Source organism: Pteropus medius, unplaced genomic scaffold (assembly GCF_902729225.1).
Source record: "Pteropus medius unplaced genomic scaffold, Ma_sr-lr_union100, whole genome shotgun sequence".
Classification (NCBI taxonomy): domain Eukaryota; kingdom Metazoa; phylum Chordata; class Mammalia; order Chiroptera; family Pteropodidae; genus Pteropus; species Pteropus medius.
Window position 1 is genome coordinate 6,084,522 of NW_024345601.1, and position 21,843 is coordinate 6,106,364.

The 21,843-nt window shown below is 35.2% G+C and overlaps 1 protein-coding gene across 1 annotated transcript in view; it reads right to left on the reverse strand.

Moving 5' to 3' along the window:
- Positions 1–1,693: 1,693 nt before the first annotated feature.
- Positions 1,694–21,843, reverse strand: part of MACROD2 (mono-ADP ribosylhydrolase 2) — a 1,804,338-nt gene continuing 1,784,188 nt past the window's right edge. The window contains exons 17-19 of the mRNA XM_039874459.1: positions 11,923–12,000; positions 9,171–9,239; positions 1,694–2,609 (exon numbers count right to left, since the gene is read on the reverse strand). Coding sequence (XP_039730393.1) covers positions 9,178–9,239; positions 11,923–12,000 — 140 coding nt within the window. The 3' untranslated portion in view covers positions 1,694–2,609; positions 9,171–9,177. The remainder of the gene's footprint in view (positions 2,610–9,170; positions 9,240–11,922; positions 12,001–21,843) is intronic.

The following is a 21,843-nucleotide window of genomic DNA, read 5'->3' on the forward strand; positions in this document are numbered from 1 at the left end:
GATTCCCTCCTGTAACCCCTCATGCCACATAGTTAAGCTGTAGTGTGGTTGGAAATTGACATCCAGAATTCATGTACCAGAGAAACAATCAGCTTTCAAATTTTTCATTTTACAGCCTATGCAATGACAGCTCCATTGAAATAAAAGTTTCCTTTGTTGACGTGTCTTCGATCTGGCCCAAAGCTAGATTTTTAATATTTTACTATTAAAATGGAAATTAACTTCATTATTTGTTTTAAAGCATAAAATCTAATCGCCCAATAGCAATCAAAAGCATAATAAAACAAAAATGAAAACACAGTATAATCATCAAATGAAGTTTAAACAAATTCAGGAGTGGGGATGGGAATATTTACTCTTCGTTCTCTTAGTTTCCTGGATACAAAGCTTACTTTCCTTTTTCTATAGTTTTCAGGCAGAGAACTACTTCCTCCCATTTTTAAAACGAATGAATAAAATGGCTGCCCTGGATGATAAGGAGAATACAAGGACTGAAATAATTCCAGTCCCAACTGTTCTTGGGACACTGGGTCTCTTTCATCTTTACCTATTAAAAAATCTTGACCCCTCTTTTCTCTCTCATGTGTTTTGAACTGTAACTCATTAATGAGCGTGAGTAGCACTAACGTTTGTGCTCCTAGCAGATTGCACTTGTCAAGTACTTCAAAAGAATAATGGTGACTTTAAGTTATTAAGATGACATAAAATATACAAACTATTAGTACTGATATGGCATCATTTCTTGAATTATGTAAAATGAGGCTTTTCTTTTGTTTGTTTGTTTGTTTGTTTTTAGAAAGCAGTATCTAATGGCAGTAGAGGACTATAGAATAAATGGCAGAAGAAATGGCCATGTTCCAAAATCATGAGGTCACTTAAATAGCACTGCTGTTGGGTTAAAAAAAAAATATGGAATGTTAAAACGTATTACATATGCAGAACTATAACTTGTTGATGATTCCAATATACCGAATAAGCCATGCATTGAGGCAGCAAATTCAGAAAGGCCAACACAAAATTCATAGGAAGTTAAGAAGGTAAATTTTCCATAGAGGAACAGGTAAAACTGAAGAATTCCATGGAAAATTTAGAAAGGAGAACATGCTTTTATTTCAGAAATACTCATTTTGATCTATTGCTTTTCTTCCTCTCCTAAGAAAAAATATATAAATAACTTACATTCTAAAGCCCTTTTAAGAAAGATGGATTTAAGAAGATATGCAAGAAATGATAACAGTTTCTACCAGAAAAAAAAAAAAAAAAGAATAGTTTTCGAACCCAGGGAAGCTGTGGGAGGTAGTTATCTTGCTTCATGAGGGTCATTCATGTTGGCTCTGGGATAGACATTTGTGACAATTTCTGATTTCCTCCTGGGCCCTTCATCCCTGTGCCTACACTACCACTGGTGTCTTAGCTTATTAATACTGCTCCCCTTAAAAGCCATAATCGATGATCTGCTGAGAGAGGGGACCAGTTATTATATTAGCCTAGGACTTGGCATGAGCAAATTGCATCATTTAAAAGCAGACCAGAAAGCCAAAATGGCAAGCAAGACCTCTAATTGTCTCTAACTTCAAGTGAGAATCTGCTCTATGGGCCATCAAACCTTGGGTAAAGATAGAATGGTTTTTTTATTGGGGGGGGGGGAGGTAAAATATAAATATAATATAGGGGGAGAGAGAGAGAGAGAGATTTCAAGTGGAACTTTTAATTTCACAGGCATATGTTTGAATCATAAATTCAGCAGCCCCCTCTCTTCATTAAAAGACCTAGAAAAGTGCCATCCATTTTAAAGGTGTTGCAAAGCTGCATCTCACTGGGAGGCTCCATACTGAAGCATGTGGTAAAGACCTCAGGAACCAAGCAAGCTCTGCTGAGAGTGGGTGTGAAAGCTGTGCTCTCCTGCCGGTGAGGGGAGAGACCTGAGGACTCTGAGGGACTGCCTTCCTTGTTTCACCTCTGTACTCTGCTCTGGATTAAGTCCTGCTTCCATTTTCTTATTAACCACATGGAACAAAACTGTACCTTGGGAATCCCTGAAGAACATACCATTTTCAGTTCATTATCCTGACCTTTTTCCAAGTGATTCCTGAGAGTTTTGCCCATTTTTTATCCTGCCTCCTTTGTCTGTGGATTATACTGCCATCGTGCTTGGTGATTCTTGAAATTTAGCCTGTAGCCTATCAAACAATTGTCTTCTTTCCTTTCTTTGAAGAAACCACCATAAGACCAGCTTTGTGAAATAACCAAGAAAGCAGACAGGGCCCAGGATACACATGTGAACGTTAAACCGTGACTCTGGCGCAAAGTTGTGAGAGAAAAGACAGAAATTACAGGAATAGAGCCTGAAAGATATGTTAATGTGGGTCACCCCACCAAATTAAAAGAAACTTTTTTTTTTTCTTTTTCTGAAAGTAAACAGAACAAAATGCAGCTGGAGGAATTAGCGCAAAGGATTCCAGTCCTTCCGTGGGACTTGCCTCCCCCCACCCCCACCCTCCACAGCAGCGCTGCTGTCTTCCTGCTCTCCTCCAGGACTAGGAGAAGCTGTAATGCTGAGGACTGGCGTTTTCTTCCATTTCTCTGTTCCTTGACTTCGTCTTGTACCCCTGCCAAAGACAAGGAGAAACCATTTGTTAGATTTGTTAGATAAGCCATCTTCATAGGTTTAGCAAGGACTATCTTTTTAATACAGTTGTTGCCCCTTATCTTCAGGAAGATATGTTCTATGACCCCCAGTGGATATCTGAAACAGTGGATTGTATCCAACTCTATATGTGTTGTTTTTTCCTTTACATACATACCTATGATAAAGTTTAATTTATAAACTAAATGCAGAAAGTAATTAACAACAATAACCAATAATAAAATAGAACAATTATAATAATATACTGTAATAAAAGTTATGTGAATGTGGTCTCTCTCAAAATATCTGATATTTTCCATTTAATATTTTTGGATCACAGTTGACATCAAGTAACTGAAACCAGGAAAGCAAACCATGAGTAAATGGGGACCACTGTACCACCATTTAAATATTTCTCATCCTTCAAAGAGGCCTAGGAATATCTTATTTGACTATCATAGTGAGAAGGGACATCACTTGTAAAATTCTTAATCTTTTAGTAGGAAATGAAATGGAACATCTCTTGCAGAGTTAATCTTTTTAGTAAATCTAGTTAAGTTTTCTCTCCTCTTTTCTTTGGAAAAAGGCCCTCTCCCTCAAATCCTGATAATTGCCCTGGCAACTCAGATCCTCTGGCTATTGATAAGGGTCATCAGTCCATTGTTAAGCAGAAATGGTGTTAAGTTAGACAGGGCCATTACAGTCTGAAAGAGGAAGGGACTTTAGGCCAAAGGTCTTTTTTACTCTTTAAGAAATATATTAACCAAGCCTATTTCCCTTTACTCGCTTAATAGGCAAATCAATAATAGATATTAATAGATATATTTTTTAAATGACAAGTTTGTATCTTCTTTTCCTTGTCTAGGGCCTCAGGTGGCACTTCAGCAAGAAACCCAAGACCCAACCCTGACTGAGGCAGAAAGGGAAAGAGCTCCATGAAACAGCTATAGGTAGGGACTTCTCAGCAGAAAGCAGATTGGAAGAAGAGACCTCCTGTCTCTCAGCATCCATACTAATAATAAGGGGGTTCATGATGGTTAGAAAAGAGCTAGGCAGGAAAGTTAGGGGTTTTTGAGTCTGCCTGCAAAGACACTGAGGTCATCCTATCCTAGAAGGAGTATGCTCTAATCTATCCGCAATTAAGCAAGACAAAAGGCATTTTTTAACTCATACAAAGAAACCAGTAGGCAGAGAATTAGGTACCAGTATAAGCCAGTCACTCGCACCTGCGCAATGAACCTTCAACTCACCTGAGCCTCATTATACCATCTTTATAATATGATTCATATCCCCAGAAGTTCATTAATATCACTATAACAGACTGAATTCTGGGAACAAACATGCTCGGAAAGCAAAATGATGAATCACTGAGTCCTGTCAATCTTAGTTGTCAATCAAGAAAGCCCACTCCTCTAAGAAAAGTAACACCCACAGCAAAAAGGGATAAAAACCCCGAAGGCTTTGTTACCAGGCCTTTTGAACCACGCTTCTCTTTCTCAGGCCCGCTTCCACATCTGGAAGTGTATTTTCCCTTCTAAAAAAGCTTTTCTTTTCTGCTGTATTTTGGTGTCTTGCTCAATTCTTTGTTTGAGACATAAGAACCTGGACAACGCGCTGGGAGAAGATCATCACTCTCTAGTAACAACAGAACTTTGGATATCTGAGATGTAATTGCTGTCACAGTATATCTTTAAAAAGCACGCAAGTCACTGCTTATATGATGTATGCTACATTGACAACTTGCTGCGGCTGATGGGGACAATTAACTCAACTCTTCCAAGTATTCTCTTAAAAACCTAACTTTGAATTGATGTGTCCTCCCTTTTTAGGCCCATTCACACATTTTATTTCCCAGAGCTCAACACGGAAATAATAATGATGATTTACATAATGTTGATTTGCAAGTCATTGATGGTTATACCACCACTTTGAGATTTTACTTATTATCTGCTGTCTTTCACCTATGACAGAACTCTAAGAAGATACCATGACTTAGAAGAGCCTATATTCTTTATATTTTTAGATTTGTAAAAATAAGGTGTAATACACATATAGGGAATGCACAGATCCCAAGCACATTTCAATTTGTTTTGGAAAATGCGTATATTTAACTCACACCACTATCAAGATATAAAACCTTGCCATCATCCCAAGAAGTTCCCTTTCCAATGATTAACCCCACTCCTGCTGGAATCAATGGTTGATCTGATTTCTATCACTGTAAATTACTACATCTCTACAAGAAAGAACTGGAGCAGATGATCTCTGAGCTAACTTTCTACTTTGGTATCCTATGAGTCATTTTGAAAAAATACTCTTCAAGGTGTGTACGTGTATGTAAAAGCAATGTTGTGCTCACTGTAGCCAATATTTAAAATATCCAAAAGCAGACAAAAGAAAGAATCCTGTGTAATCCCTCCATTGACAATAACTTCTATAGTTAATATATAAAGTATCTCCTTACAGGATTTTTCTATATTATACATATATATATATACATAATCATAAATTTTATTTTTAAAAATGAAAATTGTAAATATGATGAAAATTAAAGACAATAGTATAACATACCCAAAATATATCCATTATACAGATTTAATGTGCTAATATTTTTCAAATTCCCTTATGATTTTTATTTTGCTTAAAAATAAAATATTACAGATAAATTAAATTATTTACAGATAATTTAATTCACAGATAAATTGAAACTATTTCTCTTCCTTTGTAGAAATTACCAAATCCTAATTATCCGTGTGAATCAATAACTTACATGTTTTTATACCTTTACATACATTTATATTTACAAACATGTATCCATATAATGAAACATGTAGTATTACTTTGTATATTACAAAATGCATATAAACAGTAATTTTGTTTTCCTCTGTTTTTTTAACCATCTACTGATTACTATTATAAATTTATAATCATATATATTTTGATTTGCCTTTGTGTTTACATTTTTCTTGGGTCACAGTTGTTTCCTACACCCTACTCTTTCCTCTGGGCTCGATTTCCTTTTTATTGCCATGCAACATTTAGGAACTGTTAAAGAAAGCGAGTAGAAAATTTTTCCCCCGAAAATGGCAAATATCATTTTCTTAAATGATACTGAAACTAGTGTAGAACTCTATATTGGCAATTATTTTTATCCATGTTTTGAAGACTCACAACTATTCCATCGTCTTCTGACCTAAACTCTTGATGTTAGGAAGCCTGCTGTCCATGCAATACTGACTTCTTTATTGGGTAACTCTTCTTTCTCTCAAATTGCTTTAATTTTTTCTCTTTGGTGTTCTGCAGTGCCTATGTGTGGATTTATTTTAAATATAAATCCTTCCTGTGCCTTATTGTTCTTCTTTTTACTTATAATTTATGACTATTATCAATTCTGATAAATTCTCGCCATTGTCTTTCAAATATTGACAATCTACTTACTCCTTTTAGAATGCATATTGAATACAAAACATCTTGGTTATTCTCTTATCTTTCATAACTCCTCATGTGTCTTTTATATCGCTACATTTTTATTTGCTTTTTCCAAATTGTTAATTTTTCATAGTGTTGCTCTTTTCTTATCATTTTATATTTACTTTTTATCTTTTTGTCATTTAAATGTATTTATTTTATAAAATATTTAAGATTTTCTATTCTCCGAAGTTCTTATAGTATTAATTATCCTCTAATTTTCCCCACAAACTCTCATTTTTGATGAATCATTTCCTTGTGTATTTTCTAAGTCTCATCTCATCTTCAGAAATCTTTTTCTTCTGTAGGAATTCCAAGTGATACTTTCACATTTCCATTTCCATTTTGCTACCTATAGCAGGAATAATATGGATCTATAACCAACTATTAAATTAATTTCTCAGTTTATATGTTACTATATGACTTTGGATGGCATGAATGTGTTTCAAACTCATGGTGCATTTGTGTTTTTTATTTATCATGGGAGTCTTTTTCTTTCCCCTTGTAGCACCATGGGCAGACCCAAGTCTCCTTGTTAATGTCTGGAGTTGGGAGTCCCAGATTTATATATGTAGAGGTACCAGTTCTAATTCCTTACCTTGAGTGGCTCAGGGGCCCAGGGGAGCAATGGAGCCTAATCCTTTGCCATAAGGCCTATCTCTGTATTGACAACCAGTCTGTAGTCATTAAGGCTGCTGCATCCCCAGCTCACCAGATTATTGTTTTGGCTTTCACATTCTTCTTCACTTCTGCCACTTTTGCTTTTATGTCAGTTTGAGCTATGTATTTTGAAATATTTTTGTTATAATTTATCTCATTTCTAAGCATCGTATTGGGAGAGGTTCTGCATTATACCCACTCTTTCAGTTAGCTATTGCTTCATAACAAACAATCCCAAAACTTAGTGGTTAAAAACATCAATTTTTAAAATTATTTCCCATGATTCTATAATCTAGTCTGGCCTCATCTGGGCAATTTATCTGCTCCAGGTGGTATCCACCAGGGCCAGAATATCAAAGATGACCTTTCAGTTTCCAGGATCTCTCTCTATGTGGCCTTAGTCATTCTATAGAAAAGCCTGAACTTCTTACAAGGTGGCTGGATACTAAGAGCAAGCATTCTGAGTGAGCAAAAATGGAAGTAACAAGGCCTCTTAATGCCCACTCCGAAAGCCATACTTCACCTGCCACATTTCTCTAGAACTAAGGATTTAGATTCCATAACCATCTTTCCATGCTCCCCAAAATATTTGTTGAAAAATTATTTTTATATTTGTAGAATATTTTATTGGTTCATTAATCTATTCCTTTATTGTTATTTATGATAACCCTGATTTTTTACAATTATAAATTATACAACATGAAACATTCCTGTATTGTGTCTTGGAACTCTGCAATTCTAACTCAATTTCACTGTAGTTCTTTAATTTGCTTAAAGGTAGGATGCACAAAACTAAAAGTTAATTTCTTTCTTCCTGTTGATCTACCAGATAACCTTTACAAACCTAGCTGTGTGAATATTTCTGTGGGAATTAGTGAAGTTTCTCAGGTTATACTGTTCTCTGTGACAGCTGTCATCAAAGAATTTTGTACTGGGAATATGTGAACTTCATTGATCAGCTAAGTGATCTGGTGAAAACCACTTCTTCCAGAAATTGAATTTCCTTAAAATAATTTTGAACGCTAAATTTTGACAACGCATTAGTGTAAAGTTTTAAACTGGTGTTGATGGTCGAGGAAAATATTTTGACATTTACCAAGGAAAACAGATTTGTCCTGGTACTATATCTAGATATTGATCACACAAGAAAATAATAGTGTCTGTAAGAAAAAATCTAGACAAGAAATCTACAATTTGTTGGTAACGAAAAGGCAAAAAGTAAGGCAACACTGAAGAATGTATATTTAAAATTTTCAAGTTTAGTCTCACTTCATTATTTTTAATGGAAACACCTCTACTGTATCATTTATTCGGCTTAGCAGGATATTTAAAATACATGAATAAGGTTAACAAAAACAGAAGAAATGTTTATAAGACCATATTTGCATGCGTTTATAATTTTTAGTGGTCCTATGCTGTACATGTATTATGCAAATGTTATTATATTTAGTTTTAACTTATGTTCAGGACCATGATGGGAAGGACAGATGTGTGTGTACTTTCACACATTCTTGAAATGTATTATGCTGTGATGCAGGAGCTCAAGAGTCTGGTGCAGCATGGCCTCCTGGGAGAGTGCAGAGACCTACTGAGAAAATACAGGGAATACAGGGAGGTGCTGGGAGGCAGTGGTGTCAGCACGTTTGTATCTTATATTGGATGACCCACGATTTATTTATTCCATAGGGTTTTTCACAGCTAAGTATTTTAAGCTAGTAATTGGAATAGCGAGCCTGACTTCTTTCTTCTAATTCTTCTCACCAGGCCTCAAGATATGGAAAAGCTTTACAGACCACTCATCATTCTAGATATATTTCAGTCTCTGCTGACGGATTTAGTGCTGGTTTGGAAAAACTCCCAAACATGATCTAGCCCAGACTTTCATTTTCCTAGGGAGTTCCCTGAGGCTCATTCAACTCAACAAACCTTTGTACAGACACACAGATCCATAGGTAGTGGTGTGAAAGGTTAGGACCTAAGACAGGCTTCTTTCTGCCCAAACATACCCAAGAGCCTTTACACATTCTCTGGAGCAAAGATTTAGTGTAGTGCTTAAAAACAGATATACTAAAGTAACTCAGCAGGTAACTTTTGGAAAAGTAATATTTCAGAATCAGTTTGGGGTTGCTGAAATAATTTGATCACTCCAGGAGGCCACGGGGTGAGATGGGTAGAAAAATATTTTTTTTGTTGTTGTCAAAGCTCAGAAAACCAATCTTACCCTTTTCCTTAGAGATGGCAAGCTCCTGGAGTAATCTCTGCTCCTTATACTGTGTCATTGGTCTAAAGATTTTTAAAGTTTAGCCGTAGCCATGCTGTGGGACTTGGGAGAGCAGAGGGAAATCTAATAGGCCATTTACAAACAGTTCCTATGGCCAGTTTAATCAATTGAAAATCCCACCACAGGGGCACTTACCTATTAGTTAATCATCCTGCTGACTCTCTGTTGGATCATTTACACTGTCAACCTGACTATTCATTTCAACTGTAACCAGAAAGGAAAACAAAAAGATTAAATATTTATTAAACCCCAATCTCTTAAACACCTTAAAATGGACTATGAGTTTATACTTTTCTGATTTCCTATCTTATACCTCTTTTCAGTTCATTTCATTCATTTCAGATTTGGGGACCATTCTTATTTATTTTTATTGGTGAGGATGAAATTGCCTCTTTACTGAACTGTTAAAGCTGAGTTGTCGTTTCATACCAGCTTTTGGGGTAGACATTTTGGGTATATTTATTACCATTCTTAGGTAAATTCAAAGGCCTTAATAGACGTCTATGAAAATAAAGAGAAAACAAAGCAAAAGAGATCACTGACCTGCAGAGGTAAGCAGCTCCCTCTGAAATGACTGTGTCAATAAGACTCTTTGTTTTGCCATGTTTTCAATTTTGAAATTCAAAACAGACCCTGCAAACTTGCCCGTGGGTGCAGTGGCAACGGACCCCATGAAATAGAAAAGCCAAACATCTAACCAGATCACACAGCAATGATGAAATAAAACCTGTGCTTTTACTTTACTGTGTGTATTGTTCTAAGTGAGCCCTTGCATAAAAATAGAATGCATAATTACTGCCATTGTCCAGAAGTAGCTGAGAGCAGGCATAGCAATCACTTTGGAAATTTTCAAGGGTCAATAGGTTTAATTAGATTGATATTTTTAAAGCATCAAAGCCCATATTATAAACCGAGAGACAATATAAAAAAGGACAATGGCCAGACCATATGTAACAATAGAATATAGATTTAAAACCTCTGTAGCAACCAGCCTGGGCAACCAACCACAGCTGCTGCAGCCATTAGCTCAGAATGGTGAGAGACTGCCAGGTTCCCCATATTCTGCCCCATGCTTTCAACTTAGGACCAACCAGGAAAAGCGAGGTATGTTCTCAAGCCAGTCACCTAAGATACTCCACTTTTGGTTAGCCCAAGTCTTGCTTCTTCATACCAACAACCTCCAATCAGAGGATGCGTTGACCCTTCCCTTTTTTCAATATAAAGGCTTCCCACTTCCCTGCCTGCCTTTGAGTTGGCTAAACACAAGTGATAATGGTCGAAACACTTATAAGCTCAAAAAAGAAACCTGTTTTTTTTTTTTTTTCTCATTTGGGTAACTTTCATTTATTTGCACAAAATCAATAACTCAAGTCTCTTTTTCTTGAACACGAAATCTCGACTCAAGTAGAATAGTGGCAGATGCTGTTTTTCACACCCCAAAGAAGCTTTAAAGAAAGAATGACATTCTACCTTTATAAAGAGAGTAACATGTACACTTTCAATCCTGGTCTACAAAGTTATTATAAGTTTGCCCATCTCAATGTGGGAGCGTGCAGAATAAAATATTCTTTTTCTTCTTCTTCCTCCAACCCAAGGGTCACTAATTCCAAAACTTATTAATAAATGTTACTAAATAAAGCATTCCATTATCAACTAAATTTGAGAAAAGCGACTTTAAACTGTGTGAATAAGTTTCTTTACAGCTGAGACTTTTGAGAGCCTATAACATGCATGGTGAATCTCCTAGCAAGTATTAAAACTTATGATTTCCTACATTTATTTTCCTTTTACTCAATGAGAATTGTATGGTCCTGCTATTCTTCAGAACATGCTTTGTAAAAAATTAGTTAAGAACTATGTCTATACAGTCACAACTACGTTGGGGCAGGTTTTGTTTAACTGAGCATGACTAATGTGGGGTGACTTAATGGATAGATCTGATGTTCAAAAACATTACTCTCCTAGATAATATATGCCCACGAGTGAAAAAAAATCAGTTTGTGCAAAAGAGCATGTAACATGGTGAAATACAAAGTATCGTAGAAAATTCTATTTAAAATCACCAAGTAACTTTTACCAGTGGCTGAATTTTTCCCAAGGTAGTTATCACCTCAAAGTAATCTCCATTTTTTTAGGGGGGTAGGGGGAAGGTTAGGTAGCACAATGTATATAAACAGCATGACGTATAAAAACAGTTGTTCACTGACCAACTCTGGTTCACCTAAGCTCTGTGGGACAGCGGAATTAAATATTTATTAAATCAAGTGTGCTCAAATAGCAGTTTTTCTAATGCAAGTAATGATATTTCAAAGGGTATGTTGTACAGGAGTAAGGGTACATTCATATTGCTGAGGCTCAGAATCTTCAGATACCTTCAAAATGAGATGGTAATAAAAAAAAAGGGTTTTATAAATATATTTCTAAGGTGCTTTTAAAGACTCGCTATGTTTTTAGCCAAACCATTTGATGTGATACAGTGAAGTAAAGCGATGAAGGTCCAGGAACTGCCTTAGCCTAAACTCAAGCCAGGGCTCCAGAAGGAGCAGGAGTAACAGTTGAATAAGCACTTTCTGGAGTAAGTGATATTTCCATCAAGTTCACCAGCTAGACTTCAGTCCAATTTAGCCTTGAAATTACCCAGTGTGGCCTCAGTATTGCTAGGTACAAGTGAATGGAGGCACAATGCTGTTTTTTAAACTGAGCTAGCGTCAGTTTTTTAAAAGCTGCCAGTTTTATTAGTTTCTAGTAGAAAATGGTTTTGAACTTTACCTTGTTCTAACTAAATATGTTGATGCATAGAATAGATAGCTCTCTTAATCCGAGATTACACTCAGAAAATGTGCCAGATTTGCAGTCTGCAGGAGCGCAAATCACTTATGTACCTTACCATCAGGACTTGTAGAGTTTTCTGTGTCGCAGGAGCCTTCGCTTTTCACAGAAACTCTAGGCGTGTCCTCGCCTTGAGCTGAAAGAATGAAAGAATATAGTCTTTGATTAATAGAGAATTAGAACAGCCTGACTGCCAATTGTTCTGTCACTCTCCATTGCCCTCTTAAATTTAAAAATACTCCTGGGATTCAACTTCTTCTGCAGAAAAAGTTAAAGTAGGAAATAGTGGTTTGAGTTTCTTGAATACTTTAATGCTGTCATCTTCTAAATTCTCAAATTTGTGAAATAATCACATATATATACACAACTTCTCAAAATAGAGATCTGGTAGCATGAAAGCAGGGAAACTTGATTTAATCAGAACAACCTATAATTTAAATTTAGAGAAATTTGTATATATGTGAGTTTATGTAGCTTAACCTTTGAAGGGAAAGAGAGGGGAAAAAAATAAAAAATAAAAACAAAACTTACTTTGCCTTAGACATGCCTAAAAAGAGAAAGATGTATTCTCTTCGCAGTGAGGTTTGTGTTTAAACACAAACGAATGGTTTAATTTGCTTCCCTAGGACACCTTCTCAGATGATGCCATTTTGGATAGCTGAAAATCCAGTCTTTAATTTTCATCGTGATCTCTATTTGCACAGCTTCAGAAGGCATGTCATTCTGTTTGTTGTGACTGAAGCTGTTGCTTGAGTGTAGCAATAAGGGAATGTGTGTGTGTGTGTGTGTGTGTGTGTGTGTGAGAGAGAGAGAGAGAGAGAGAGGAATTTTCCAGATAGTCAAAAGGACAGTCAGTGCCTTCTTACTTCTTAGTTAAAAATCTATTATGTTTTCACAACTTCAAGGGTCAGGGCATTTGAAAATACAAATACAGATACAGATAACATGCTAGAAAATCCATAATTTCAGTTTCAATTATTTCTGTAATTTTTAAACAGAAGATTAAATTCATTTTTATTACATGAATACTTATCAAGGCTGCATTGTATTAAATTTGATGGTATGCCTGTGAGTGAGAATGAAGCAAGGATGGGAGAGGTCCAGTTTATAATCTCTTTCTTTGAAGGAAGATAACTTCAAATACAGAACTTGCACTCTTGGTAATAACGATTTACTGAAGTTTACAATCAAGAAGTATGACTCAAAGATGTCTAATTTCTGAGCCAGGGTGGATAAATGGTAGAGGGTCAATACCTGAAGACATATAAAACAAGAAAGTGTGGAAAGGGCAAGAAAGCCATTTTAGATACGAAGTCTGAAGTTCTGAAATATTTAAGTGGAAATGTCAAACAAGCTTTTGCATCCAGTGTTGAGGAAGAAGAGTATGAATTAGACATGTACGTATTCGAGAGATATCAATATAGAAGTAACATTGATGATGTGAGAGTAGATGAGAGAAATCAGGAAAAGTATAACACAAAAAAGAAAGCAAAAAACGACTTATAGGCTCCCAAGCTTTTCAAGGACAACATAAAAGTAACTGTGTCCATGAGTTCTTTCAATTAGTTCTTGAAGATGATGTTAAGGAAGGGAAAATAAAACTTGAAACTTCCAAATGGACTTAGTACCACATTGTATCTTTTCTCACTCTGCCAACTCTAGAAAGTGGATCATTTTTCAATTGTTCAACAACATATTCATTAAAGACACAGTTACAGAAAAAACGCTGGAGAATTTCTCTAAGCTGGGGAGCAGAACATTCTTGCTAATTATGCCTCCAAACACAGAAGTAATAACCTCCAAATGGAAATATTTGACTTTACATAAACATAATAAATTTTTGAATGGAAAAACATACCATAAGCAATGTTTAAAAAAGAAAAATTACAAATTGAGGAAAAAATTTCTACTTTTTATCATAGTCTTTAATACATAAGAACTTCTAAAAATAGAGATGAAAATCAAGAATCTGATAGAAAATTGAGCAAGAAATTTAACAAACAGTTCATAAAAAAATAAAAATGGCCCATAGTCATGTGAAAAGATGATTTACTTGCTAATAATGAAGGAAATGCAAATTAAAATCACACAGAGAAAGGGGTTTCTGCCTAAGGTAGACTAACCCATCTACCAAAAACAACTAGAAACACTGGAAAGATTATGCATGACACTATTTTAAGTTACCAGAGAGACATCAATGCAGCAAAAACTTGAGGAGATGCAAAATGGTGAGTCCAATATTTCGCATATGCCAAAAAGTTAAACTGAAACACCAGAGATCTTATGAGATTTGGAGGGGCCGGGGCAGGAGAGAGGGGCAACACTTAGAGGTCAGAGCACACCAAGAAAGAGTTACCTGATAAGTACCTAGAGTTTTTTTGTGTGTGTGTGGGGTATCCTGAAGGGTTATCTCAAGGGGCAAGAACGAACTTGAAATAGACCAACTCTTTAGAAAAGTGAAGTCCATCAGCTTGGTTTCTCCAGATTCCTGAGATGGATAGTTTTATGTCCTTTATCTAGTACCTCTGCTGCAGGCCTCAGCTTTGAAGAACAGAGTCTTTGGAATATCACGCTAACACACTTTTTCTATTCTACCTTCACTTAAGCCAGGATAAGTAAATATCTCACCTGTTAGCTTTTCTCTACAAGGTCTTCCACTACTTGTGTCTTCTATTTTAGGCCTGGATGCAGCTTTTGCTGCTTGGAGCAGAGATAAAGAAGTTGGGGTAGATTGCTTAATGAATAATGAAGACCAGAATAAAGGTTTCTGATTGCATTCAAAACAAAAACCAAAACCAAAGTCCAACTTTTAATCAATTCAATTCTTAGAGTACAGTGCTCCGCTCTCTTGTACATGCTTCTCAGAAGCGAAAATAAATTCTCTCTGGAAAAAGATTAAAGCACCAAGAGCCCCAAGTAATCTCTACAATATTTTATGCCTAGTGCTCTGCATTCAATAAAAAAGTAAAATTACCTGGCATTCCAAAAGAACAAGAATGAATCATTAAAAACCAAGGGAATCATACAACAGATAGAGACATATTAGAAATCCAGATATTAGAGATACAACTTTAAAATAGTAATTAATGTGTTTAAGAACTGGAAGCCCAGTTAGAGAATTTTCACGGAAAAGAAATTGGTCAGATAACTGAAGACTGTTAAAAAAAGTCAGATATAAATTCTACAGGTGAAAATTGTACAATAATTGAAGTTAAAAATTCAATAGGTGGATTTGGCAGCAATGAGACGCAGCCAAAAAAAGAGATTAGAGCTAGGTTAGAAGAAAAATAAAGAATAAAGTACAGATGAAAAATACAGAAAAGAGTTAGTAGACATATATGATAGGGTCTGTCTTATCTATAATGTGGCAAAATCAATATTTTAAAAGATAATGGCTGATAATTTCCCCCAAATTAATGGAAGATGTCAAACCACTGTTTTAAGAGTGTTAAGATCCACAAACAGAATTAATACAAAGTAAACCTCATGTAGGCCAATCTTTATAAAATTGTTGAATACCAAGGTTAAAAAGATATAAAATTATCTAGTAAATCAAAATCCATTAACTTCAAAATAGTAAGAATAGCATTTATCAATAACTTCTCAATAAAGATAGTGAAAGCCAGAGACAATGCAATGACATCTTGAAAATGTTAAAAGAAAAAAACCTCCAATGTAACATTTCATACCTAACAAAAGCTTCTTTCAAATTTTAATTCAAAATAAAAACATTTTTCATAGAAAAAAGTGAAATCTGTTATCAGTAGACCTACCTTGAAGGAATAGTTTTCACCCTATCCAAAAATAAATTCTAGGTTGATTACAGAACTAACCGTGAAAAGTAACATGGAAAAACACCTTTATACCATTGGGCAAAAATTTCTTACACAAGAAAAACAAAGCACTAACTGTTAGGGAAAGACTGGTCATCTGGAAAATATTAATTTGCATCATTATTTTATCAAAATACACCCTTAAGAAAGTGCAAAATAAGCCAGAGTGGAAAAATATGTTTGTAATATAGGTAATGCACAAAGGACTCGTACTAATACATGAAGAAATCAACATATAAAATAGCACAGGAACACAGGGACTCCAATAGAAAACGAGCAAGACACAAACAGCTATGGCACAGAAGAGGATATCCTGGCTGGTCACTTAATTTTTGGAACAACTTTTACCAAATCTCATAGTATTTAAAAGCCTTGGCTTCTTCACTATTAAAATGACTGTTAAATGTTCTAACTCCTTGTCTAACTCTGAAAAACCATCTGAACTAATTAAAACATAACATTTACTGCTATTTTTTATTAAAAAAATGATTAATGTGGAAGACAAATTAATTGACTTAACACTTTTTAAACATACTTCCTAGACTTTTTTCTTAAATTTGTTGTTTGTGATGGGATCTGTGGCTGATTCTTCCAGGAAATTTCTTAAACTCATTACTATCAACGGTAACAATTCTGGTGATATTACTATGGAGAAACCTCTCTGACATTGTGAGGAGCTTTCCAATAGTCAGGATGCTAATCAATTAAACAATGCTCAATGACTATGAAGGAGCATAGAAAATACTTGCAAGAGCTGGGCAAGAGAAGAAGGAAGAAGTTGGAGAAAGTATAACTCAAAATGCAAATCGGAAGGTAGTAAATATTTAAGTTTCTGCCCTATGTTTTGTCTTTTCAACTTAATTATTTTATAAAAGAATACATTTACATAAGAACTCTTGAGTTGTGTCACCATATTGAAATAGATTAGCATGAGCTGCAATGACAGAGAAGAAAAACAGAAATCAAGGTTGTAGCTCTATATACTGCTACATTCTATAAGCAGAGTGAAGTATAGTTTGTTAAATCTGCTTTCAAAGACGCTAAAGATGTGTTTGGTAGACATTATTTATTTATTGTCATGAGGGTGCATGATACATGCATGTATATGTGTGCATATAGTATGAACATATGGTTATGTGTGCATGCAGTAGCATATTTATGTGAATATGCGTGTGTGTGTGTGTGTGTGTGTGTGTGTGTGGTGTATTAGGAAAGAGAAAGGGGAATGATAGACATTTGTTACTCTGACATACGTGTGGAACTGTTATTATCCTAACGGCTTCTCTCCTGCTGAGCAATGCAACTGAATGCCTCAAAGAAATGAGTCCATTTCACATAGACAACAGAATCTGATCAAAACAAAAATTGCTTCTACAGCCTATTTATTCCAGTTTGTTTGTTCCTCCCCCCATTTTGATTGCTGCTGCTTGAAACACAAACAAAAGGTACATTTCAGGGCTCCTAGCAGGAGATAAAAGATGCTGAAATAGAAATAATCTGGGACATTCAGTATCATTTTCATTTTTATTTACCAACTGCAATTGTCTCCCTCAAAGCCTTGATCATGGTAATCTTTCGTAGGTCAGCTGCATTACAAAAAGTAATAAATGAAGTAGGTTGCATCACAAAGAGAAGATACTGGGATGTATATAGAATGCAATTAACCAGATTTTTAAATATATAAACTTGGAGAGATGTTAGAGGACCCTTCAAGTTTTTCTTTTGAGATATGTGTTGATAATAAACTCCATGCAAGAAAAAGAATTACAACTAATTATTTCTCTGAATGCGTAGTTGCACAAGTATGACAGCTGCTACAGAGAGCAAGGCCTGTCTGGCTTTAATTGTACTGATTAAAGAGGTGTTAACCTGAAGCAAACATTCTCGAACCATCAAAAACTTTTGCCATATCTATATTCTAACTTTACTATTAATGTAATGAATTAGATAATTGTTCAGAAATGTTCATTTTCTATCTTTTATTCCCATAAGCATCTTCTTCTCAGTCTCCTGACAACGGACTTGGCCATGGAATTTTCTTTGTCCAATGTGATCTTAGAAATGAGTCAAATAGAACCTTGAAATGCATTCTCTTATACTTTTGACTTTTACCTAAGAAGAACATACTTTCTGGAGCAGCGAATATAAAGGGATTATGACTTGAGCTCAACTCACAGCCTGATGTCCTCCCTGGCTCGGACTTGATGTGGTTGATCCTCATACCCATGAGCAAAAGAATATATGATTGTTATTTTAAACCCCAGGAATTGAAGATGGTTTGTTACGCAGCATTATTTCAGTGATAGCTAAAACGCTTAATAATACATTTTTAATTGACTCAATCTTAACATTGCTTCTTAATTTTGTCCTATAGCAATTATAGCTATAGATCGTGAGCTTGATTTATACCAAATTTTTAACACATTATAATAAATATGTTAATTTCTACATCACCTAAAATTTACATAACTACAAACAGCGCATGTATGAAACTTTGAAAGACACCAAACTAATGACTAATGTATACAGATGAAAAGTCTAAACTCTCACAATCCTACTAAAATGGATGATAACTGGTCTTAGAGTTTAGGGCATTTGTCAAATACATTTAATTTACGAGCTCAAGTGAAAAGAGGCTATTATTCCACATGCATAGACATCAATTTATATTCTTTTTAAGCTACTGATTGTTAGTGGGGGATGAGCTTAATTAGACTTTACTTTACCTTTGATTGCCAAGTTCACTTTCTAAGTGTAAAACCCAAGTGCCACCCAAGTGAAAGGAGATCAAAGATCAATTTATGGAGGAAGAACATAATTTCAGTGGAAGTACAACAGGACTTGAAGAGAAGCTGAGTTTCTGTGGTACACTGTGCTGTAATGATACTTCTCTACAAACTGCTCTTTACAGTCAAGTCACTGACACTATTTAAAATTATTTTAGAAGTCACTTTTCAAATCATATGGTTGCAAGAGCCATAAACTAAATATATTTAATTTCGAAAAGAAGATTCCAGTCCCTGGTAATGGCATAGTTTTATCTATCTACATAGCTGCTTGATCAGAACACAGGTTTCACATCCAGGTGTTTTGCAATAGTATGTAAAGGTGCATGGAGTAAACACCTACGCTTAAAAGAAATCATCCAAAATGAAGAGTGACCAAATAAATCAGGTAGTATTTGACAAAGATTTACTACACACTTTCCCTACAACAAATACCACATAATAAACTGTAAGTCCAGTCTCCATAATTTTTTTCTTTCCATTAAATATGCCTTTATTTTGTATTGTTTTATTTTCGTAAATTCCTTTCTTATTACCCATGAGAGAGTCTGAATCTCAAGATTGTCCCTTTCTGGCCACCTTTCTCAGAAGTGACACCATTAGTGAAAGGGGATGGAGTGTAATTCTTTAGAGCTGGGCAAAGGTGGTTTCAAATCTAAGCTCTGGATTTGTTTGTGTGATCTTGGGCAAGTCCTGTTTACATCCAGAATCTCAGTTTTGTCATTTATAGATGGAGATAGTGATATCTTCCTCGAAACATTTGAGGATCAAATGAGATAATGACTGACTATAATAAATACTTGATTAATATTTATTGACTGAAACAATGAGTTCAATATTTATTTCTGGATATCTTTTCATCATTGATCCTTAAGCACACAAATTTAGCTGAATCACCTCTCAGTTTCATTCAAGAATTTATCAACCACGCAGGGCTGCTTCCAAGAATGATGAACCCAAAGGGCAGACTGGGCAGGCACCGTAAGCCTGCTAAAGCAAATCCTGTTCTGTAGGGTCTGCCCTTCGTTGGTCAGTCTTTACAACCAGTCAGCCTGAGGGTCAGTCCCTCTCATCGAAGTGCAAACAGCAACAAAGGCTCAACTACATCAGTAGGGCATACAACTGAGATGAGGAGCACACTTAGAGCACCTGGCTCATGTGACCATGAGAAACTGCACCACTGGAGCCCACAGGACACCTACCACATAAGGCCACTCTACTAAGACTGGAAGACATAGCAGCCCTAGCTATACATAGAAACAAACATAGGGAGCATTCAAAATGGAGAGACAAAGAAACATGTTCCAATTGAAAGACTAGAACAAAGCTCCAGAAAAATAACTAAATAAAATGGAGACAATATCTACCAGATGCAGAGGTCAAAACACTGTTTATAAGGATGCTCAATGAACTTAGGGGTAGAGTAGATGAACTCAGTGAGAATGTCAACAAAGAGATAGGAAATACAAAAAAGAAGACAGAAATCATAAAAAGAACCAGTCAGAAATGAAGAATATAATAACTGAAATGAAGAATACATTAGAAGAAATCAACAGTAGATTAGATGAAGCAGAGGATTGAATTAGCGATTTAGAAGATAAAGTAGCAGAAAACCAAGCAGAATAGCAATAAGAAAAAAAATTCAAAAAATGAGGATAGTTTAAGAGGACTCTGGGACAACATCAAGCGTACCAATATTTGCATCATATGGGTACCAGAAGGAGAAGAGAGAGAGCAAGAAACAAGCCCAGGGAGTTTGAGAGTCCCAAACAAAATGAACTCAAAGAGGTAATTAAATGCCATAGGTTAAGGACAAAGGGAATCTTAAGAGCAGCAAGAGAAAAGCAGTTAATTACCTACAAGGGAGCTCCCACATAACTGTCAGATGATTTCTCAACAGAAACTTTGCAGGAAAGATTGGTATGCAATATTCAACATGATGAAAAACAAGGACCTAAAACAAGGAATACTCTACCCAGCAAAGCTATTATTTAGAATCAAAGGACAGATAAAGAGCTTCCCAGACCAGAAAAATCTAACCAAGTTCATTAACACCAAACCAGTATTACAGAAAATGTTGGAGAAACTTCTTTAAGAAGAGGAAGAAAAAAGAAAAAAGATCAGAAATATGAATAATAAAATGGCAATTACTACATATCTATCAACAATTACTCTAAGTGTGAATGGATTAACTGCTCCAATCGAAAGATAGGGTGAATGGATAAGAAAATAGGACCCTTATATATTTTGCCTATAAGAGACTCAGTTCAGATCAAAAGACATACACAGACTAAAAGTAAAGGAATGGAAAAAGATATTTTATGAAAGTGGAAACAAATAAACAAAAAAGCTAGGGTAGCAATACTTATACCAGACAAAACAGACTTTAAAACAAAGTTTATAATAAGAGGCAAAGAATGACCAGTGATCCCACTTTTGGGTATTTATCCAAAGAAACCCAAAACACTACTTCGAAGGGACATGTGAATCCATATGTTCATTGCAGTATTATTTACAATAGTCAAGATATGGAGGACACCCGGTGTCCATCAATGGAGGAATGGATAAAGAAGAGGTGGTACATATATATGATGGAACATTACTCAATCATTGAAAAGAATGAAATCTTGCCATCTGCAACAATATGGATGGATCTAGAGAGTATTGTGCTGATTTACTCAGACAGAGAAAGGCAAATGCCATATGGTTTCCCTTAGTATGTGGAATTTAAAGAAAAAAATAAACAGAAACACACTCATAGATACAGAGAACTTTGTGATGGCTACAGATGGGAAGGGGCTTGGGGGAGTAAGTGAAAAAGGGGAAAGATTTAAGAAGTACAAATTTACCAAATATTCATGGAGATGTAAGTATAGCATAGGAAATATAGTCAATAATATTATAATAACTATGTATGGTGTTAGATTGATACTAGATGTATTGTGATGATCACTTTGTAAGTTTTATAAATGTCTAATCACCATATTATACACTTGAAATTAATATAATATTGTATGCCAAATGTAATTAAAAAATAAAAATTTATATATTAAAAAAAGAATTTATCACATCTCTCTCTTCTCTGGTATCATTCATTCATTCACTCATTCATTCATCCAGCCAGTATATATATCAAGTCCCTGTTATGTATGAAGCTTAATGAGAAGAATTAAATGGAGTAGAGGTCTGGCTTAGCTAGATTAAATCTCAGAGAAGAAAGCACTATTCTTGTTCAAAAGTATATTTTTCTTTTATTACTTCTTGTTCATAATAGCTTTTTTGCATTATAGATGAAGAACAAATAAGTATCAAAAATAAAATGCCACACAGTTCTCTCTTTAGCAAATTTTCAATTTGTTA